The following is a 24,508-nucleotide window of genomic DNA, read 5'->3' as shown; positions in this document are numbered from 1 at the left end:
TTAAATACAAAAGTTCACCAGACAAGTGAGGAAAGTTTCAAAGGGAAAAACAGAGACAAAAAGTGGTTGGCAAAGCAAATGCATAAAAGTAACTCAGAAAAAAACAGACGCTCTAGAGAGCAGAAAATTGTTTGTGTGTGTGTATGGACATTCAGAAGCGTATTAAGTGTATATGGATCTAATAACCTTAGCAGAGAGAGGCAGGCAGTGTGCTCAGCCTGGACTGAGTACCCATGCTCCACTGAGTGGGGTTAAAGTGGCTTCTTTACTTCCCAGCTGTGTGGCACTGGGCAAGTTACTTAACCTCTCTGTGCCTCCGTTTCCTCATCTTAAAAAGGCGATAGATGATACTACTCAAAGAACAACAACAACAAAAACCTCTTAGAAATTACGATTAGTATGGTAGGATTTTTTTTTTTTAAATCCAACAGAAATTTTAAAATTAGAAGTCGAGAACTCTCTGTGAAAGATCAAGAAGACAAAGAAATGGAAGATAGAAATGATGAGAAAAAGAGATGATACATCCGAGCAGCCCAACAGCAAAAGCTGCAGAGACAGACGGACGGACAGACAGATGAAAGGGGGGTGGGGGAGAGACCTGGGAACAGAGAGAGGAAACTTTGAGAGTAATGACCAAAGCTCTTCCAGAAGCAGAGGACACAGTCGGGTCTGAAGGGCCTCTGTGGTGCTTTTGCACAATGAATGAGAAGAAAGGCCCCGTCCAGGCGTGTCACGGAGCCATTCCGAGCACTCAGGATGCGGCGAGCCTCCCAGAGGCTTCCAGAGAGCAGGAAAGCAGGTCCCATGTGGAGGACGGGAACTTGAGTGGCAGGAGAGAGAGTCGAGTTCTAAGTAATGCAGACTTATTCTGGGAAGGCCACCCTCCTTCCGGGACATGAAAATTGTTTGATGTTGATGTATTTGTCACTTTAGAAAAGTAGCCCTTGTGTGTTAGGCAGAGTGGGGACACATGTCTTTGCTAGGTGAGTCTCAGAATCGCCCATCTGCCTCTGTCCGGGAGCACCTCGTTCTTTCATCTTTCAACAATGAGAAAGAAGATTAACTTGACCTTTTCCCGTTTCTCCTCCTCTCTTTCCCTCCCCTTGTTTGCCTTCTCTTCTCCTTCGCTTCTTCTGCGGTTCCCTCCTTTACCTTCCGAGCCTCACACTCTTGCTAGGTCTATTTCTGTCTCCTCTTCTCGCTTTCTCTTTCTCTCCACGGAAGTCTGTGTTTGTCTCATAATTGGCAGGAGACTTTTTTTCTTTTGCTTTTTGCTTTTTAAGTGATGAATAGTTGGCGTGAGATCAAAGCCAAGCCCTGTGGTTTTCTGGCTGCCCCAGAAGGGCGGCGCAGCTGGCAGCCGTCCCAGCTGCCTGGTGATAGGCGTGTGGAAGAGATACCAAGCTCACAGGTCACCGTGTGTGTGTGTGTGTGTGTGTTCATGTTGTGTGTTTTTCAGGCCAACAGCAGGCTGAAGCAGATTGAGAAGGAATACACTCAGAAGCTTGCCAAATCTTCACAGGTAAGAATGTTGAAAGAAAGAAAGAAAAAAAAAAAAGCAAAAACCAAAACCAAAACAAACAAAAAAGAAACCTACACATAAAACCATTTGTCCTTTAAACTTAATTCTCTTCAGTGTCTTTATGGGTCAGTATCCCATTTTTTGATGATGGATAAATAATACATGCTTTTAGTATTTTAGCCTTCTTAAAGATTTTTTTAACCAGGCATATTGAACCATTTGAACTAACACACACACACACACACACTCAGATGTTGTAAAACCAGCCAGTGCACTTGAACAAGCCTAGGCTGCAACATATTTCACAAGGGCGGGAAATGCACACCTACATTTGTGATGTAAGCAGTTTGATACCATCTGTGCTTTTTTGCAATATTCCATTTAGTTGTACCTGAAGACTGCTTAGCAATAAAATTCAAAATGATAAATGTTCTATGTTAAATTAGCTGCTCAACGGTTGACTCCTTTTGGGGAAAAGGAGAATGATTAAGTCCCTACATTATATATATCTGGCTTCCTGGTCTTGCTCTAGCAGTTTTAGTAGAAGGCCAGCAACTGAATGCCTGTCTCAACTTGACATATGATACTTAAAATACCTTTTCTGTGTAAGCTGTTATAATAATATCCTATAGTATCATTTAGGGAATCCCAAGCATTCCTTAGTTTTATGAGTAATTCTAGAATAAAAGATGGTAATTTTCATTGTATAGATGGATAGGTTAAGCCATTCACTTTCGTGGGCATCATATGTAATGATTTTAAAATCAGCTCTTCCTGGTAATTTCGCATATGCACAGTGATGTATGGCCATGAACTGAAACTTCTGTGCTGTTTTATAAGTTACCACACAGTGGTTGTAATAGCAACACAATGACAAAACAGTAATAGAATCAAGAATTTTATGGGGCACTAACCATGTTGACTCCGTGTTCATTCATGATAACTCTGGGGTTAGGAACTATTATTGGCCCCATTTTCCCACTGAGGAAACAGGCTCAGAGAGCTGAGGTCATGCAGGTTAGCAAGTGACTAAGCCAGGACCCCTCCTGGGTCGGACTAGAGAGCAGACCCTCACAACCTGACGCCACCAGCCTGGCTCAGTCCGCACCACCACCACCACCACCCCCCCGAACTCTGGGGATAACTCATAAAATTTCTTCGATTATACAATTATTTCTAAAATGTGCATATGCCATATAATTTACATCGCACTCGGAAAGCAAAATGTCTCTGTCCCAGTGAAGACGTACATGCGTTTACTTAAGAGATTATGATATGTCTCGATTGCCATCATCCCAGACCTTCTTTGAAGAAGGAACACGGGGAAATATTCTTTGAAATTCTTTTGCAAGAGTCTTCATATAAGAAGAATCTTGTAATCAGAAGAAATATTATGACTCCTGAAGTTACACTTTAAATTAAGACGTGAAAAATACGTAGTTGGCGCACTTACGTCCTGCTTATGTTGCGTTATGTTAAATGGGGGAGGCAGACCGAAAGTGAGATATAAGATAGCTAATAAAAATGCTTAAATAATGAGAGTGTAAACAGGAGTATTTAAGTTTATCTAAAGGAATGTGTGAAGAGCTTGATTAGTTCATATTAAAGCAAATTAAACGTCAGTTAGTGTGGAAGAAAGCCTACAGCTTTGGAGTCCAACCGACCGAATTTGAATACCAGCCCTACGACCTATATGACCTTGAGCGAGTTACCTGGACTCCTTGGAATTCAGTTTCCTCATTTGTAAAAGGAGGGGGTAGTCCTTACCTCACAGGCTAGTTTTAAGTATTTAGTAACGTAAGGTGAAAAATAGTGCTTAGTAGAGAGTGCTTAGTACACAGTAAAGCATTTAATGGCTGTTAGCTCATATTGCAGCAGGATGAAAATGGAAATAGAGACAAGAAAAGAGGGAACAAAGAATAAAAAAGATACGGAAGGAATAAGAAGTTACTTTTAATTTATTTTTGGGTATTCAAGAATTGATCAAATCTCCCTCCAAAATGTGGAGAGGCACAGGGGGTTGCTAAATATTTTCCCAAGTAAAGACATGAAGAAGCAGGAGGAGGAAGAAAAGCCAACTAGTTACAGCTATCATGTCCTATAGCCATGGTTTCATACATCAAAGGGCAACACAACACCAAATAGGAAAAAAAAAAAAGTCTTTGAAAGAGTATAATAACAATAAAAGACAGTCCATCCTCCTCATAAAAGGTAGGATGACAACCTTATATTGATAATATTTTGTTTGTCCAACTCTAAATACATGTAAATATTTATATGTATATAAGCATATGTGTATATTTATATCTATGTACTGGCATTTGGGAAACATTGGTCTACAATCCGGTCAGCTTAAAGAAACAGATTATTTGAAAATGAACATTACAAACAGAACCATAGACTTTTTCTGTTTTCTAGTGATGGTTTGCTGGGATCCCTAACTCCTATCTAAGTTGAGGACAATGCCAGAAGCAAAGTTGCTTAACTCTTTATCAGGTTTAAAAAAAAAAAAAAATCCCTCTCTGAAAAAAAGGTTTTTTTAAGTAATATGATGAATGCAATTATAATGAATGCATTGGAATCTAGGAGATCATCAGGTTAAATTTGGAAAATATTTTAAATATTTTCCTCCCTTAAAGGAAGTCACTTAATCTTTGAGGCTTTCAGGATCTAATGGACCATGAACACCAAGCCTGTGGCATACCTAGGACTGTGCCCCTTCTGAGATTCTCCCATGTTCATCATGATGGCAATGACTCAATCATCTCTGGGCACACTCCCAAATGTGATTTCCATCAGAATCACAACTTTGTTCTTTTTGTCTTAATATGACATTTTCACCTTGCCTTTTCGGTGTTAGCACAGTTGTCCCCATTCAGCTGGCTCACCTGGCGGCCATTTTTCAGAGAAAGATATTGCCATGTTGCAAGAAGACAGGTCACTGTGGACAAGACTAGAGCTGGAATACCAGTAGAGCTCACCCACTGCCAAGAGCCTGGCTCCCCCCAGTGCCCTAACTTGCTCCCACGTACCTGAGGCAGATTATGCCTGGGTGTATTCCACATGTCCCTCGTGTCCCCAACCTTCATGTCATTCTCCAGGGTGGCAACCCAGAAGCCAAAACGTGCTGGGGAACCACTCTTCCCACTTGTTTGATGAGGATCTCAGTGTCCACCAAATCTTCCCAAGTAGGCCTGCTATATTTTAAAGAGGAGTTTTGTAAAGATCTCAAGCTGTACTACAATCTGGAAAACATCAGAGTGAATTAAAGAGGAAATCTCAGCCTCTATTCAGAATCCTATTTCTAAGACTTAATAAGACCTGCTAAACGTTTTTTGCAAAGTGTTAAATGCTTAGCAATAATTAACTATTAGAGCTTTCATGAGTTAGGGTGCTTATGGCATCAGCTTGAAATAGCTCTCCTTTTGCTTCCTAAAATATTAATTTTTAATATCACATGGAAATATTTGCATCCACATCTCTCTCTGAAGTGAATGCAAGATAATCATTCAGTTGAGTGGTGACATTTTAATTATGATTCAATCAAAACTGGTGGGGTTTATGGTTGCATAGATTAGTTCTGATTTTTCTCAGAAACTTTTAATATTATTCTATGAAAAGGCTAGATCATCTCAATATAACTTGTCAGGTAATTATTATTTTTATTTACTATGATTATAGTTCTACTACTTAAATACTAAGTGCTAGATACATGCACTGAGATAAGATGAAGATAAGATGTCTACAACCAAGTGAGTTTTGTTCTTTACCCAAAGCATATTAATCAAGTTAGTATTAATTGAGATCTTAAATCTCAATTCTGGCTTTAAAAATTATCCATCTTTCAGCTACCTCTCTATATCCATCTCATCTGTCAGTCTGTCAACCACTTTATCTACTCACCTACCTACCGTGATTCACCTTAAATGTTTTGACAGTCTCCCTGAATCATCTTCGTCAGTTTTTAGAATAACTTTCCAAAGATAATCTCATTACTTCGTCCCAAGAATCTCATCATTCCTCCCAAGAATGTAAGGTTTCATTTTCCACACAAAAGCAAGCATGCTCTCCTCAGAACATCCAGGACTTTGCTCATAGCTCCTTCCAAAACCTACATTTATTTCTTTTTCATGTACTCTTGTCATTAAGCTTCTGAAAATGAGAGATCCCTGTTTCTTGCCCTTATGGTGACTTAAAGAACCCACAAATACTTTTATCTTCAGTCTTGGCCAATTAAAAGCTAATCTAATCTTACTGTTCTTTAAAGCAACAAAATTACTTTGTACTTTAAAAACATATTACATGATTGTGGTAGTGGATATATGAATCTGGACATGTGATAATACTGCATATCACTAAACACACATGTGTACATACATGCACATATGCACACACACACTCACACGTACCGAACACACACAATGAACACATGACAGACTTAAGCTTACCCCTTTAAAAAGTTGTAGTTTACTTAACTTGAAACCCTCCAATAGTCATTGAAATAGTGAGTTATTTTTACTATTTGGCTCCATGCTCTTATAAAATATCAATCTTAAGTTTCATGTTGGGCCAAGGAAATTTGGCTCTTTCTTATCTCTGGCTCCTCTTGCTCTGTGACTGTGAGTGAGTTGATTATTCTGTGCCTCAGTTTTTGACATTCACTATAAGAATTTAACCTTCCCTGTTTCATAGAAGTGCTATGAGAATTCATTGAATTGATGCCAGAATGGGAACAACATTTAATCAAAATTCAGAAAACAGATGAAAAACATCTTTATTCTCAGTAAATGGATTCTTCCACTCATAGCAAAAGGTCCAAGTTCGTATTTAAAAATATTAATGTACTGCTAGTATGTATTTTGCCATTTATTTCACAATAGTCTTAACATGTGATTTACAAATCCTAAATGTTAAACTTTGGTACAGTGAGTTTGCTCACTTCTAAAAGCATAGAAACTCCATATTTTATTGTAAATATGCTGTCATTTATATCCATAGTAACAATTAATATTTCTATAGGACTTGGCTTCTGGCAGACTTCAGAGAGTCTCTATTTATTGTCTTACAATACCGTACTCTAGTTTTGCCACCAAATACTAGGTGGAAAAATTGAACTTTAAGGAAGATAACTGAATTGTCCAATGTATCTCACCAACCAGCCCTGTTCCCATAGAACCAATGGAATTCTATTCCAACCAGGACTAAGGTTGGTTTTGTTTTGTTTTGTTTAGTTAGAAGAAGAAACAACTATTTTCTGCTTTTAAGAAGTCATGACTATTGAATTTGAAAGGAAATGTAGCCATCCAAACCCAAGGAAGAGCCATATTCTCAGCTCATTAAAAAAGGTCCCTCATTACTTAGGAGAACTTAGAGGGGACCCATTCGTGGAGAGAACCGGTTCTCCAATGTAGAGAATAGTACAAGGGTCTCTGGGTAAACTTCCATGGATATCTATCTATCAGTTGATCATGATAAGCTTCTCTTCCACACCAAAACCTTGTCTAAAAGGAAAACAAAGGCTAGTGAGAGGAACCACTTGGTACGGTGATTGATCTGACTGTGTGGCTCAAGTTCTGCCTATCTTTTTAGTTCGATGTCATTTCCGACAGTGGGAAATGTATAACCTCTCTCTATGCCTCTGTTTCTCCATTTATAAAAGACAGGTGATAATAACATTTGTAAATGACATGGGAACTTAAGGCACTCAACACGGTGCACAAACCTTAGTGAGTACTCAAAAATCGTTGTGTAGAATTAGGTAAGGAAAAAGAAGGAGCTCTGTTCGTTATTTCCTTTGGTTCTTACAGTTCCAAGTATTAGAAAAGGCAAAATCGCTTTCTTTATTCTAATAAGTCTATTTCTCAGCGAAATAAAATCTGACGCTTTTCCTATTTTTGAGATCACAGATGTTCTTTCTTCTGGTGAGTAAATATTGTGGAATGTTATAGTGGAAATGTCTTCCAAATATATTTGGTTCAGCAGTTGTTCACCATTCACAGTTTTATTATAGTCTTTTATTGTGTGGAATTTCATGCATTATAGTGCGCGATATGTTAATTGAAAATATTTAGTTTGTGGATTAGAGTTTTGCCAAATCCGCTCTTTTGTGAAGCATAAATACATATAAAATAGATGCCTCGCACTGAAGAACTGGAAGTCACAGCATGCTGTTTTCATTTTAGATCATAGCAGAACTTCAGACAACCATTTCCTCTCTGAAAGAGGAGAACAGCCGGCAGCAGCTTGATGCGGAACGGCGGCTCCAGGATGTTATACAGAAGTTTGAAGATGAGAAGAAGCAGCTGATTAGAGATAATGACCGAGCAATCAAGGTAATCTGAAGACTTCAGTAACCAGTGGTACCAGCTGCTTTAATGTAATTAAAAGGAGGGCTGGAATCGCGGCAGTGGGCCGATGGTGCAGGTATCTGGCTTCCTCGCGCGGCCTGCTGGAATTCCATTCACTGGGCTCTACCTTTGATGTATCCAGTGACTCAGGCTGACTTCCCTCGAAGAGATCACATGCCAGCATAAAAAGTCATTTTTGGCAAGCCCGGTCCATTCACACTGCACAAATATTTGAAAAATACCCTGTCCTTTTTCTTGAGAACCACTTTCGAACTGTCTCTTGAAATTAGGATGACTGTTTTAGCCCAGTACTGCTGGCTAATAAATTCAGAAGTCAGCTTCCAATTTACATTCTATTCTTTGCCCACATCCTTTCATTATGTATTCACATAATGAGAAATAACCTGTTTGAGGTTTGGAATGCCAACCATTTGATGTGCTTTGACATAGTACAGGGTAGATGTGTTGCTGCTGAGAACCTAGGCTGTTTCCAAATGGCTTCAGAGAATCATGCCTTTAATAGCAACAGAAAGTTCCCTGGACCCTGATTCTTTAGGTGATAGGCAGTTAGATCTCAAAGTAGTTTTTTCTTGGCTTCGTAGCAGCGAATATTATTATAAGTGTCTACATCACGCTGTGTTTAATCCGTGAGGATAAGCATCTGGAAACCTTTATAAATAAGATTTAAAAGAGAACAGAAATTTTTTTAAGAATTTCCAGCAAAAGATTATTTTTCAGTGATTTTACTTTGTTATAACAACGCTTAAAGCGTGTTGAGCAATCGTACAAAGCAAGGAAAAATAAAAGAAACATTTGGGTTTTATTGCTGCCCTTTTCTGCCTAACCCTTCTGTCTTTCTTTTCTATAGCCTATTGTAGGCAATCTGAGTAATTTACCAAGAAGCTAGTGCTAATGTAAGTTGCTTTTTAAAATATACTCTTTAAGCCTGGACAAGACTGAATGGAATTAAAAAAAAAAAAAAAAAAAAAAACACCTTCAGATATCGACCAACTCTTAGAGGCCATTTCATCCAGCCTCCTCACTTTAGAGGTGAGGACTTACTTTATCTTGTTCTTAATGAGATTTTCGCTATATATTCCCATCGGCCAGCTTCTTTTCCCCCTACGTGGGGTATGAGACAAAAAAAAGAGGTTTCTTTTTTATATTCTAGTAATTGAAAAAAAATCTCTGAAGCTCTTCTCATTTATAAATGCACAGGAGTTACTCATTGATCTGTGGAACTGTTTTGCTTGCCATGAGCTGAGCTGAATACTTTGTTTAAATTCCTTTAGTTATATAAAAATTTCATTTTAAGTGAGTTTCTTTTCCACTCGATATCCAAATACCACGCACTAGGCAAGTTCCAAATTTCAAATAAATAATTGAATCCCAACATACGCAAAAAGGGAAAACATAAATTTACTCCATAATGGCATAGTTTCTAGTATTGTCTCTTAAGATTAAAAAAAAATCTTGAAAGAAATATAATTAGTGCATCTGCCTATTTTAATAATTTTTGCAGTTTTAATCCACTTACCTTTTAAAACAGAAAACCATTGTGATCCTAATTTCCAGAAAAGTGTCAGATCTTAAAGACTGAATTCAAAAGATGTACATACGTATTATATTAAAATATATGTTATATGATACTTATGACCTCCAGAACATAGGTACTTGAAAATAACTAAAATTATAATGTAGGTAAGATATGGGTCAGTTTTTTGTTTTGTTTTGTTTAAGAGGGGGGGAGAGAGAGTGGGGGGAGAGCCATAGGGGAGGTGAGAGAACAGACTCCCTGCTGAGCTTGAAGCCTGACACAGGGCTCCGTCCCAGGACCATGAGATCTCAGCCTGAGCCCAGATCAAGAGTCGGATGCTTAACCCACTGAGCCACGCAGGCGCTGCAGATATAGTATGGGTTTGATTGACTCAATTAGATTATGTGTAAAGTGAATGACCTTTGTGGGGTTCTTTTTACTAACCTGCATAAGATAAGTAATTCATTAGCACTCCTCGCATTGCTTTTCTTTTCCAGACTATGTCACCAAAAATAAAAGGAATAATAGCTCATATTTATTTAACATGCCCTATGTACCAGGCTCTCTGCTAGACATTTTTATTCATCACCAGTCCCATTATGCATTTAGGCCTTCTTGTCATCTTTACAAGGAAGGTATATCTATCCTCCTCATCTTACAGGTGGGAGAACTGAGACTCTAAGGTTCAATACCCAGTCCCAAGTTCATACTGCCCAACAACTTAGCCAGGTTCAAGCCACGGTCTTCGTGATGGGAAAGGCTCAGCCATGAACTGTTGGACATACCCCAGTCTCTACATTCTGCCTGTGAAAGCCAGGCATTGGCCAAATGCACAAATGAACCCAGATAGCCTCACTCTCATTTTCTGTTTGCCTAAGTGATAACAGCATGTCTGCAACAGCTGTTGGATTCGGGCACTCTAATTGTGTTTGAGTGTTTTGTACATACAGGTACATAGATCCAGATACTCAGAAAGAGGCACAGACACCGTAAGGCTTGTATTTGGTTTTCTGAAACCAAAGGCATTTGTCTGCATCTATGTTAAAACAAGCTCACATGTACCGAAGATTTTGTGATGTTAAATACTACTGTATTGAAATATGAGAATCAAAGAGTGCCGTGTAAAGAGTGTGCATGTTGATTGTGAAATGCACTTTGCCCCACTTTCTGGGTTGGGGACAAGCTGAGCCCTCAAGCTGGCAGTCGGGGATGAGGGTGGAGAGTAAACCTGTTACTCACCCTGCCAGAGCTTATGATAATGTCTCCGTGGATCAGCAGACCTTTTATTAAAGTAATTCTTGAGAGAAAAGTAGCCTATCCCAATCCACTTTTAAGGGCCACCACTGTGGTATAGTGTAACCTGCTAAGACATTTCTGGAGAATAATTTGGCAATACCTACCATTATTACATTGCCTGAGAGACATGCCCAACTTTTGACCCATTTCCAGAAGGTGCCCAAAGGTGGCAGTTAAAAGGTTGCACAAAGCTTTAGCTAGCCAAAAGAAGTTCATTCTAGCATTCACTCATCTATGCAATACCTATTTATCAAGGTCCCATTGCAGACAAGGCACCCACAATACTCATATTTTCTATTTCCTGTCTATATTTTTTGCCATAGTACATAAACTAAAAATGATGCACTATTGAAAATGGTGTTGGGAAAGGATATTTAAGGATAGCGAAAATGTTCACAAGGTAGTTTTCAATGAAAATATAGTTTACAGAAATTATATATGAGGTCATGTTTGCAAATAAAAGTACATATAAAGAGAAAAAAGACAGGAATCATATATCAAAATTTTACTGGAGGACATCTCTGCAGGGTGGAATTTGTGGCAATTTTCTTTTATCTTAGCTCCATATTTTTAATTATAACATCATTTTTGCAATAAGAAATGATAAAACGTGGTGAAAGTGGAGGAGCCAGCAGTCCAAGGGAGCCCAGTGGATGTTAATCATGGTAGTGGAGACCAACAGCGGGCATGATTCTGGCTGTCTAACAATGGACCAAGCGAGGTCTTTCACAGAACAGGATTCCTGGAGTATAAAAGGAGTTACAGAGACAAATGCAATCCTATGGGTAAATCTTTTCCACCACAGTATGCCCTATTTTGAGAGCAAAAAGATCTGTGTCACTTATCTACTGCTTTAGCTCATTCCTTACCTCCAAAGTCAAGCTTCTAAAAAGAGCCAGCTCTTCTGCATAACAAAGCACCCCAAAACTTGGTGTTCTAAAGCCACAACCATTTTATATGCCTAGAATTCTTTGGATCAGAAATTCAGGCAGGGATAAGCTGGGTGGTTCTTCTGCTCCATGTGTGGCACGGTGGAGTTACATTCAGCAGGAAGCTTGGCTGAGGTTGCAACATCCAATATGGCTCCAGGTGCTCTCCATATGGCCTCATGCCCTGCGTGGTCAGACCTTTCACATGGAAGCTGGCGTCCGAGAGGAGTATTCCAATAGGCAAAGGCAGATCTGCACTTCCCTGAAGGCTCCTACTGTAGGAAGATTCACAATGGCACTTCTACCACATTCTCTTGGTTGAGATAGGGCCCAGGGTCAGCCTGAACCAAGGGGAGTGGAATTAGTCTCTACCTCTGGAAGGGAAGAGTGTCAGAGATGGTGAAGCCATCCTGAACCCATACAGTAGTCTATGCTAAACATCTGGTTTTCATCTCCCATTAATTCCTCACCCATATGAAATAGTACTAAGTAGAAAAGTAACCATATTTATAGTCCTACCACCCAGAATCAACATTGTCAATTAACATCATGGCATAGTTGCATGCGTAGTTTTAAAGAAAATCTCATTTAAAAAAAAAAATGGATAGTCGCATATGCTCACAAATGATTCAAAATGTAGGGGAAAGGTAATATTTAAAGTCACCCCAAATCCCATCAGAAATAGCCATCATTGCATTAAGGTGAACATCATTTCAGATACCCTACTACATGTAAGGAGAAAAGAGAAGGAAAAGTAAATAGACTTGTAAAATGCAGTAATACTCCAGATTCTGTATTTCTGCTTGTTTTAGAAAGATCTCCGGAGTTAACATTACTTCAGTTCAACAGCTGGAAGAAAGTAGAGTCTAAAGAAGGACTTGTTGGACTTTTGAACAGAATTTGATTTGGGGTTGAAAATGAGTACATTAGTATGTTCATACTTCCTCCCATAACCCCTGCTTTCTGCCTCCTGCCTGGGGTGGTGCTATTATTATTACAGTGTCCAGGTTTGTGGTAGTCACAATTTGTCCATACTCTGTTCTTTAGTTTAATACTCATGCTGTCCTTAGTGGAGCGGTGCTTACCACTAGACCTTTTACCACAGCGACTCCGTTTCTGAAGTTAATACTTTGGTTCTTAATTGACTGGATTTCATGGTCAAATAGTTTTCTTAAGACTCACGGTTCTGTCTTCCCTGAATTGTTCATGTTTAAGAACATCTGCCCATTTACCTTTATGTTTGAACACCATGTCAGATGGGCACATCTTCCTGGTCACGTGTTTTCTCATGAGAACTGTAAACATTGCCCACATAGCATTTAATATTGTTGTGGGGGAGGCTGGGCAAGACTAGGTTTTCCCCTGTGGAAATGATTTGCTTTTTTTGAGGGATTCCTAAAGAAGTCTTTCTCTATTGTGTTAAGGTTAGTAGAGTAACCAGGATAAATTCAGTAATTAACCAGAATACCTCTACATATTAAATGTTCAATATATGTTTCTGAAGCATCGTGATTGTCTCCTCTCTGCAAGAAAAGTGATTTGTGATGTCTGTGCATTTTCTCTAACCTGAGAGGAGGGAAAGAAAGAGCTGGAGTAGAGGTGTGTGTGTAGTCTAGTTGGGGCGAATGTTCTGTGTTTCTGCGTTCACACTACCTAAGTGGGAGAAGGCATCTGATATCCCTTTGGGGTTTTAATTATCCCAGTTTGGCATGTATCCCTAAAGTCCTGTGACCTTCACTTTTCTCAGAGATAGACAGCCCTGATATTTACCTGTTTTTCCACCACATCCATTTCCACTTCTCACTTTGAAAGAGGAAAAAGATGAGGTCACTCATATAGCTTTTTTCTCTCCGCATTTGATGATACTAATGAGATTTCTCAGGATTTTGTTGACGTCTAACAAAATAATAATGAATGAATAATAATAATAATGAATCGGGGGACATTGGCAGATATGGAGGCTTTTGTGCTCCAGAGTCATGTTTCTTTCCTTGACTACAGGCTTCTGAGAGTTTTTTGCTATTATTTACCTTACTACCCGATTTCAGTGCTCCAGTGCATTTTTGCTAGTTTTCACTCTTATTTAGTCACTTCATTTGGTGTTGCAAAACCTTCTATTTGATCTTAGAAGCCTGTTTGACTCCTTTATCACATTTAACAAAGAATGTGTGTTCATCAGCTATTGCCACAATAATGCTGCATAACAAACAAGGCCCCCAATTTAATGACTTATAATAACAAGCATTTATTTAATTGTTTGCAGCATATCTATGGATTATTGCTGTGGTTTGGATTCAGGATGTTGATTGGTTTCATTGGACTCCAGGTTTTAGAATGAGCTCAGGACAACTCTACATGCCTGGACAATCTCCCTAGACTAGTGGCTTCCTGGGGTAGCCTCCTCATGGTAGATTATGTTGAGCAGAGAAAAACATCCCTGCAGCCCCAGCCTCATTTCATCCACATCAATGGGGCAAGGAAGTTACAGAACCATTGTAGTAAGAGTCCGTGAACATCTGTGAACAAGGACTTAATCGGCCCCATAAACAGCCTCTCAAATCTCCCTTAGCTCCATGGCAACACATACTCAGTTCATCCACCATCCCGAAACCCTCTCTTCCATCCCCATTCCCTGTCCCTTGTTCCCATGTTTAGCACTCAAATCGTGGGATTAGGCAAGACCTCTTCTATTTTCTTTGTATGCCTCCTGGACATTCTCACCCCTTCATGTATGTAGTTTCTATACAAATGAATTTTGAATAATCTTCTCCACGTACTCTTTGTTTCTGAGCCCTCAGTCCAGATTTCTAACTACCATCCCACATTTTCACTTGAAGACCCACTAGGCTGCCCAAACTAGACATCCTATAAACTGAACTTATGTTTCTCTCATTCTTACCTTGCCCCCAACCTGTTTTTTCTTCTTATACTGATCTGAATTAAATACCACAGCCCGGTCCCTCAGGTCAGATTCTGGAAGTCCCATTGAATGAATCTTTTGCTCCCTCACCTCTCTGAGGTCTATTTCTAAGAATAATTTCTAAATGCAAGCTCATACCCCATCCTGCAGTCACCAGTTCCCGCCTTCTTAGTCAGCCCTTCATCATCTTGTCCTTGCCTGTTACAATCCCTCCTATATAGAATCATGCCAATAACTCAACAGTCCCAAGTCTGTCCCTCTCCCCGTTGATAAGCAGCCTCTCGAAAACACAAATATGAGCATGTGGTTTGCTTCTTAAAATCCATCAGTGGCTTTCCCTTGCCTACATGGCATATGAAACACTTGATATAATCCAAACCAGCAGTTCTCACAGTGTCCTCAGACCCGTGTGGGTCCCTACTCTCTTTCCAGGAGCTCCACAAGGTCAAAACTATCTTCATAATAACGCTAAGCCATCATGTGCATTCTTCACTGTGTTCACATTTGCACTGATGGTATAGAAGCCACACTGGATAAAATTGCTGGTCTTAGCACAAAACACAACATTGTCACCCACCCCAGTAGTGATTGGCTCCTTCACCACCATCTACTTGTGCTTTAAAAACAAACAAACAACAACAACAACAACAAAAACCCTGAAGCAATAAAGTATTAATTCTATTAAATCTCAACCCTTGAGAACACATCTTTTTAATATTAATAGGAAGTACACGCAAAGCGCTTCTACTGCAGACTGAAGTAGGGTGTTGTCTTTAGGAAAAGCAGTTCTGCGTGTGTTTGAGTGCAAGCTGAACTCTTGGCACTTGGAAGGAACGATTGACAGGCAAACCAGGCTTATTCAGATATGACTCTCTGGCAGAGGTGTTCTTGAGAAGGAAGGAAGTGAACCTGACACTTCAAGACCCACAGCTGACTATATTGTTGCTAATGATAAAATCGGAGCTTTCAAGCAGAAATCACAAATTTGGAAAACCTTGCACCATCACTGTAAGCTTAACAGCTTCCCATTACTTAAAGACTTTTCTGATGAGATCAGTGGTGTTACTAATGATGTGAATGGGACGAAAGAGGGAGGAATATAATGACGTGTATCAACATTTGGAAGATTTATATAACTCACTGAACCAGTGTTTTCCAAATGACCAATACCCGGTGCTACAAAATCGTGTGTGGGTAAAAGATCCTTACAAAGTATAAACGAGAACAATGGGTTTCAATGGAGCAGTTGGCAAAGTTCACGGCTAAGAGCATCAAATTGGGTATTGTAGCTGACCTTTAAGAAACTACCACTTGTCAAGTTTTGGGTGTTTTGTTTTGTTTTGTTTTTTAAGATTTTATTCATTTGTGTGAGAGAGACAGAGAGCACACATGAGCAGGGAAAGGAGCAGAGAGAGGGAGGGAGAAGCAGGCTCCCCACTGAGCAGGGAGGGACTGGATGAGGGACTCAGTCCCAGGACCCCGGGATCATGACCTGAGCCGAAGGCAGATGCTCAGCCGAGTGAGCCACCCGGCATCACCACCACTTGTCAAGTTTTCATTTGTCCCAATGAGTATCCACAATCATCTGAAAAGACCACTAAAATAATCCTTCCTTTTCTAATTACTTATTTGTGGGAGACTAGATTTTTTTCCTGTACTCAACCCAGAACAACACATTGCAAAAGATGGAGGACAGAAGCAGACAGGAGAATCCAGCTCCCTGCTATTAAGCCAGACCCACTCTCCTAATTTTTTTTTTGCTTTAGAAAATAGTTATTTTTTATTTAAAAAATATGATATTTGTGTTCATACACAATGGATCGATGGCTTATTTAAAAATTAATAAATATCTTAATATTTCTTCATTTTAATTTCCAATACAATAAATGTCATTAACTATAACACACATTAAAAAAGCCTCTTTGGGATTCTTTTAAGAGCATAAAGGGATCTAAAGACGAAAAACTTTGAGAACTGCTTGTGTAGATGCTGCCCTTTTGTCTGCCTCATCAAACAGCCAGTCCTCAGCATTCATGCCATGCTCCCTGTGCTCCCGTGAACTGTGTGTGAGGTCCTTCCCTTTTAAGATTTAAATGCCATCTTTCCTGTGACGTGTCAGAGTAGGAAGCTCACGCCAGCTTTGGCCATGCCTCTGGTGAAGTTTTCGCTGCTCTGTCACATTCGTCTGAGAGCCCCGATCAAGACCTTGGAGTCAGATAGGTTTCACCAATCAGGCTCTGCTGACTCTAGGAAGGTGGTACGGTCCTTGTCCTTCATCGTCGGTGGGGTCGGGTCGGCACACTGCGCCCAGACGCACAAATGCACAGTGAAACTGCCCATATTACACACAGGACGAAAAAGGGCTAGGAACCCTGGCAAACATCAGTGCTGTTTTGTTGCCTCGCAAGTGAACCACAACCTCTCAAAAATAATTTGTGATTTGCAGAAGATTTTGAATTGCAGGATTGCAGATAGGAGATTGTGAACCTGTCTTTTGATTGACTTTCTTTCTTACTGACTGGACTCTGAGCTTCTTGGGAGCAGGCACTTGCCACAACATTTGGTCCAGCAGAAAGTGCCAGAAATATGCTGAATGAGTGAATGATACTACCTCATAAATCCAGGCTCTGAGGACCAATTTATTCTCCATTTATTCTCATGTTATCTTGTGGATGGCAGCAAGCTTGTAAATATTTGGGATGGTACAGCAGATAGGTGTAAATAACCTCGATCTTATAGTGTTGTGTTTTGTCTGATTAGGCAGATTCGAATAAAATACCCTTACCTCGCATATATTATACCTTGCATAGTTTGTCTACCCCCAGGAAGGCTCCCAAAAGGCTGTCCACCAAAGCGAAGTTATCTAAATGTTAGTTAGCTCTAGCCACTGAACTCACAGAAGTTCACTGGGGGAAATTGTTAGAAATAGTTCTATAGAAAGACTGTGGAACATTCTTCTGGCATCACTGCCCCACCAGGGCTAAGCCCTTTCTTTGAAGCTAGTGTATTGAAAGTTCCTCACTGTGAAGCCAGATGTCCAAGCAGAGATTTCATATCAAGGAGAAATGTTGTAAAATTTTTGCTTGCAGGCATAGAAAAGAGATTTTAAAGCACTGATGCTTCTCTCCCTTGGCCACTGACTGGAGTTCACGAGAAAAGGTCGGCTGCCAGTAGGACATCTAGAAATCTGGTCTGTATTACCAGAAGGGCTTGAGGGGGAAAAAGAGAATATTTCATAAGATTGGGCAATTCTCACTGTGCTAAAAGCTTACAGGAATCCATATCCCAAAGAATAAAATTATAAACCTCATTGTGGAGTTTTAGTCATTGAGAAACAGAAAGAAATCTCAGTGCCTAGCATCAGATGGCTTTGTTTGGGACCTGTTCATTATTTAATTCCTGTCTCCCCTGTATGCACATCCTAAGGGCAGGGGTGGGGGGTGGGTAGTGGCATTTTCTTTGTGCCCTCCTGAATTAGAATTAATAATGCTAAGAATAGAAATGTATTTTCCATCCCACCCAAGAAGGCTTGCCCGCATACTCAGAAAGGAAGACAGAGCCATTCATTCATTCATACTGGCAAAAGCCCTAAGTACCATTTTCCAGGAAGAATACTCTGGAAGATAAGATTGGGTACAGCATAGTAGTGAATTATGACCTTGCTTCCTAGAGCAAAAAGAAGCAATAACAATAAATGATGAGCAGAGAAGAAATGAACAGTTCTCCCCCCCAGAGCCTTTTACCTCCCTACCTTTCCTTCAGTTCTGTTCTCTGGCAAAATTTTATTTTATTAAAAACTAGTTGAAGATCATTTGTTCAGTGGACAAAATCCTTCAGGCATTATGAAAAGTATTTTTAGCCTCTGGGACACTGCCTTATATATACTAAGACCAGTTAGGTTCAATGAGTGAATGTGGGAGTGACCGAGTGTGATTCAAAGAATACAGGTGAAAACAGATTCTCTTTCACCAGTAGCTGTGTAAACGCTACTCTTTGGAAACCACTCTGTGAATTTTGTTACTGCATGGTCCAAAATATGAATGGCTTTGGTGAATCAAATATTGGAATATATAAACATCAGTTTCTTTAATATTTGAAAAAAATTAAGAAGAGCTATTTAGAAATATTTTGATCTTTAATGATTCTGAACTATCTCAGAAACTATTTCAAAGCCAGTTAAATGAGCATAATGAGCACTGAAATACATAGTTGTAAGCCTCCATAACCAAGATTACTGGATGATTACTATGTATATACATTTGTTTATACCATTACTATATTATATATATATATATATATATATATATATATATATATCCATGTGTATATTCAGAAGCACTGCATTATAAAGAATTTTAATTAGTAGAAGACTTGATAATGACTTAATATATTTGTTATATTAGGTAGTTTTGTGATGTCTTGATTTAATTGGCTATTGGCCATTCTCTCCAGCAGAAGCTGGGCTTCTGGTCAGTTTCAGGTGACTCTTGATAAACCTTTCTTTTCCTATTTATCAACAGTGAAATGTATGCCTCTTCCTTTTATGGACAATAATACTATCTTTTGCTTCCTCAGATTTTATTCCCAAAGAATTCAGCATGTTGCTGCTGTCCTCCTATACCCTATCCCCCACCTTGGGCATGGGTGCCAGCAACACCCAGTTGGGGTGCCGGCCCAGCCTTGGCTAGCTTGAGTGAGCTGATTGTTACATTGTCAGGAATTCCGCCTGCTGGAATGTGTGCACCATGGAAATTGGTACACACTGCTATAAAGACTTTTTTTTTTTTTTTTTGGAGAGACAGTTATTAAACATTTACTAGGGTACTGCTGCTACAAGAGTTCCTTTTCTCCTACTTTCTTTGTTTCTTTCTTAAAGATCATTTTTTTTTAAAGATTTTATTTATTTTATTTGACACAGAGAAAGAGAAAGATCACAAGTAGGTAGAGGCAGGCGGGGTGGAGGGGAGCAGGCTCCCTGTTGAGCAGAGAGCCAGATGCGGGGCTCAGTCCCAGGACGCTGAGATCGTGACCTGAGCCGAAGGCAGACACTTAACCCACTGAGCCACCCAGGCACCCCTCTCCTTCTTTCTTGATGAAACCAACTTCCATCTATAGTCGCCATGCTCATGGTGCTGCTCAGCCTTCTCAGAACAAGGGGTGTATGGACAGACAGGTGGATAAACAGCATTCTCTTATCCCTCTTGCTGCTCTTTCTAGCTACTGGCCAACCACCTGCTCGCATTTTTTGGATAGGCACTATATGACTTAGCTCTTCCATATGTTCTCTTTTTTTTTTTTTTTTAAGATTTTATTTATTTATTTGACAGAGAGAGATCACAAGTAGACAGAGAGGCAGGCAGAGAGAGAGAGAGAGAGAGAGAGAGGGAAGCAGGCTCCCTGCCGAGCAGAGAGCCCGATGCGGGACTCGATCCCAGGACCCTGAGATCATGACCTGAGCTGAAGGCAGCGGCTTAACCCACTGAGCTACCCAGGTGCCCCCCATATGTTCTCTTAAAGTCCATTTTCTAAGCCCAATATATGGGCAATTTACAAAGTAACTAACCTATTACCTCTTCTCTAAATTCAGGGCTGCTTTCCCCACTTCTAATCATCCTCTAACTCCATGCAGCTTTTGACTGTACTGACCAACAATTTTCCTTCTAGAACAGAGGTTGGCAAACTTCTTCTGTGAAGGACAGACAGTGACCATTTTAGGCTTTGTGGGCCATATGATCTCTGTGGCAGCTACTCAGCTCCTGCCTCTGTGGTGTGAAGGTAGCCTTAGACAATAAGTCAGCAAGTGGGCATGGCTATGTTCCAATAAAACTTTATTTACAAAAACTGGCTGGGTGCCAGATTTGGTCCATTGGCCATCGTTTGCTAACCCCTGCTCTAGATTTATATGATACTACTTTTACTTGTTTCCTCTATTGATCGCTCTTCCTCCCTGTGGGTGTTTTTCTCAAGTCTGTGTCCTGTGTCCTTCACTTCCCCTTTTCCCTTCCACCATGAGCTCGTCTCCTGCATGACTTCAGCTGTCACTTCCTTTGGGATGCTTCCCAGAAGCCTCAGCCTGATTCCCGGTTGGGTCCTGTATCTCTTACTGCCTGGCAACCATCTTCTTTTGGAGACTACACTGCTATTTCAAACTCAGTAACTACAACATTGAATTACCATCCTCCCTTCCAAATTGGCTCTTCCTTAGCCTATCAGGGTTACCCCCAGGCTTTCTGTTTCCTGTTAGAAACTTTGGGTTCATCTTTGTCCTTTCTTTCCTTCATCCCAATTTACCTCAAGCCTATCACCAGAATCCGAGAATATCTCTTATTCTTCTGCTCTGACCCTATTCAGAGCCCTTCTCAACTTGCATTTGATTTAAAACAGCCTCCTCTCAGCTGGTGTCCCTGCCAAAAGTGTCTCAGCTCAGTCCAGGATGAAGAACTCTGCCAGAGGAGTCTTAAATCACTAACTTCCCTGCCTTACAAAGGGTGCTTGAAAATCAATAGGAAAAGACTAACAAGCTGGTGGACGGGAAAAGCAAAGGGTACGAACACAGAATTCACAGACAAAAAGCAATATCCAGCAAACCTGTGAAAAATATGCGAATTCTCATTCATAATTAAAGAAATGTAAATCAACACTACAAAGTTGTGAAGGGCCTGGCTGCCATTGGATAGGCATAAATTTTGAATTTGCAAAAATACCTGACAATGCACAGTTGTTGGGAGCATAAATGGGGCAGCCTCCTTGGAGGGCGTCACGGGCGTCTACCACCACCTGAAATGCACAGAGCCTTTGGCTCAGCAGCTCCAGGGGTAGGAATTTATCCCACGGACATACTTGCAGGAATATGCAATATTATTTGAGCAAAAAGCTAGGGAAAGCGATGAATTACGGCACACACATCCATACAATGGAATACCATGAGGCCATTTTAAAAGACTGAAGTGGATCTCTGTGGGAAGGGAGACAAGATGGCCACCATGTTGTAAGTGAAAAGAAGGCAGAAGGGCACATACATTTAAATTTGCCTGAATGAACCTCAAAATGGGGCAACTGGCCATTTGGGGGGATAGGACATTTCATTTCTCCTTTTCTATATTTTGATGATGTTTTAATTTCTTACAAGGCCATCTCAAGGTCCTACCTGCCTCCTCTAGGAAACCTTTCTGACTGCCCCTTCCCTGAGGACTTCTACTTTCATGAATCTCTCTTTAAGGCTTAATGATTCTTTCATTATTTCTGGCTTCTGCGTAGTAGCCGAATCACTGGGCACCCAAGAATACAGACTTAATATAATAAGAATTATAATAGAATATAATCTCTCATTATTAAATGCTCAATCTTAGGTCTGTTATTGTATTTTTTAAGGCAGTTCAAAGTGTATCATCCCCAACCTTGTAGTTAAAAGAAATAGGGATACACACACACACACACACACACACACACATATCTGCAGTTAACTATCCAAGCCTTTGGGTTATCAAACTCTTCTTTTAAGATGCAGACATCCTTGATATGTTAACATATTAAAACCACTTGAAGTCGTTCACGCTCTAATGTGAAATTGTTTAATCAGAGACTTTCTTCCTAACAATTAGATGAGATCATCTCATTTGAAGGACTAGGAAGTGGTATCTAGAGCAGGAAGCAGGGAATGCAGATCTACGGGGTATTGAGGGGTCTGAGGCACAGAGCCGGGATGGGGCAGGAGGGGAGGCCACAGGGAACAGAGAGGAGGCTAGACAGGGATGGGAGGAAGAGCCCCTGGATTCCCATGGCCTGGTGGGACTTTGTTTACCATCATCTTTGTTGCTACAGAAGTTAACACCTGACTTCATAAGTTGACTCCGTTTTACGTGATTCTATGTTGACGGGTATCGGTTTTTACAAAAGGAAATGGAATGTGTGTGTGTGTTGGTATGTTGGTGTGCACATGCTTTTCCAAAAAAGATAGGCTGTGTGTCTCTATGCATATATATGGCATGTACATTTTCCAGCAGTTACTACATATTCTTGGTGAGACAAAAGTGAAGCTGCGAATAAGCAGCTGTAATATCATAGCTCATTCTGCATAAGTGTGCCTTATAAGCCATGAAACAGTATTTAAGACTAGCTCATTCTGCTTTACGTGTGTGTGTGTGTGTGTGTGTGTGTGTATGTAGTTAGGACATTTGTTCCAGGAGATCATATAGAATATAGAGAGTTAATTGACAGCTTGAAGAGAATTTCTAAGGAACTAAATCAAAATCAGTGCATCAAAATAAATCTAATATTTGTATGTGTATTGTGTTTGCCAAATGCATGTAATTGACAAAAAAAATCAGAAAAAACTGACGCGATGCCATCGAGCCGTGAGGGCAGACCAAAATGTCCTTTTCCAGCTTGTCAAGAGGAGGCTGTTGCTACCAGGGCACAGGGGGAGCAGCTGAAACCAAAGATTTGGAGCGAAAGAGATCTGGGGTGGTTGGTGGGTTACAGGAATGCTTTAATGTTGGAAGCAGAGAGGAAAAAGTGGAATTAAAAACAAAGCAACAGCCCCCATTTTCTTCAAGAGGCAGAACCCTTTTGCTTTTATGTCTCTGTCACTTGCTCCAGGATTCTTCATAAAGCCTCTAACCACCTAAATAAATATTCATATGGCTGCTCACCATCTCATTAATAAAACAAGATTTGGTGGTACAGTATTTCATAGTAACATGCGATTTGCATCTCACCCTTGTTTAACTTTAAATCTCAAGCAATTAATAAATTAGACTCGAGAGCTTTTTAAGAAGTAACATCCTCTATGCACCACAAATTGCATTATTTTTATGTGTAAATAATGATGAAAGGAGAGATTGTTCCTTTGATGTCTATAAACTACTCTGTAAAATATGCAGAAAACATTCTTGAGTTCAGTTGCAGCCAAAACAAATAGACTAGTTCATAAAACAAAGCAGCAGCATTCTTAGAAACAAGCATTATTTTTCTTTTCATCCCAATGGCTCTTTTTCCATCTTATATGCTCGCCATTCCTAGTGGCAGATTCGTTCCAAATGCCAAAGCAACGCTGGGCTGCATTTTCTCATCCAGACGACCAGGTCCCTCCCAGGTTCCTCCCCAGGAAAGTTGTCTTCCTCTACATCTCTGACCCGGCCTCAACGGGTGGCCAGGCTTTGCGCAGGGAATCATTTTTGTCCGTAGCATTTCATTATGCTTTCAAAACGATTTCAGATATTAGCACATGTCTGTGTCCCTCGAAGAGAGATCTATTTACTTTCCTCTCGATTTTCCAGTCTGGCTTATCTGGGTTTGGTTTCTTCTTGAATAGGATCTGCAAAGTTTACAAAGTCTGAGTTTGGCCTATTTTTTTTTTTCCCCCTTTGGGTAGAGTTAATAAACAGCACCTCGTCGTGGGTGTTTACCTACCCTGGGAAGGGCACAGACGTAGTGTGAGTTCCTGGTCCAGCCGGGCATCGCAAGATGGTGTGTGGTCTAGATTGGACGCCGCGTGTGTTCTTCTCTGAACACACTGTATGCAGCCCAAGATTAACTACTAGGACATGCTTATTTGGAGAGGCCAAAGATGGGTGCTTAACCGCAAGTCCCTCCCAGCCTGAACAATGGATATTCTTCCCCGGGATCAACTCTGCTGTGGTCCCTGTTTCCGCCTTGCCACCCTGTCTCCTGTTTCACTTCTTGGCCTAATGCGCTTTCATTAAAACGGATCCTGAGCTCTGATCAATTCAGATACCGGTCATGTCTATCACGTCCTGTGTCACATTTCCTCCGGCGGAGGGTTTCTTCTGATTTCTCTTTTCTCCTTGACGACAGGTTTCTACTCGAGCTCACCATCTCTTCTGTTCTTGAACATCATGTTCTCATCCATCCTTCCTGTCATCCTTGCTGTATTGTTAACAAAGTTTAATGAGCAGATTCTTAAAAATAGTGGGTATTCATGTGAAACTCTCTTAC

The 24,508-nt window shown here is 40.3% G+C and overlaps 1 protein-coding gene across 5 annotated transcripts in view; it reads left to right on the top strand.

Annotated features, from left to right (window-relative positions):
- CEP112 (centrosomal protein 112) overlaps positions 1 to 24,508 on the top strand; it is a 431,394-nt gene that overhangs the window by 336,065 nt on the left and 70,821 nt on the right. For 4 of the 5 annotated variants that reach the window (XM_047708133.1, XM_047708131.1, XM_047708129.1 and 1 more), the window contains 2 exons: positions 1,460 to 1,522; positions 7,705 to 7,854. In XM_047708133.1, the coding sequence (XP_047564089.1) occupies positions 1,460 to 1,522; positions 7,705 to 7,854 (213 nt within the window). The remainder of the gene's footprint in view (positions 1 to 1,459; positions 1,523 to 7,704; positions 7,855 to 24,508) is intronic. The other variant, XM_047708130.1, reaches the window with a different exon arrangement.

Source organism: Lutra lutra, chromosome 16 (genome assembly GCF_902655055.1).
Source record: "Lutra lutra chromosome 16, mLutLut1.2, whole genome shotgun sequence".
NCBI lineage: Eukaryota > Metazoa > Chordata > Mammalia > Carnivora > Mustelidae > Lutra > Lutra lutra.
This window is presented reverse-complemented; position numbering and strand designations above follow the sequence as displayed.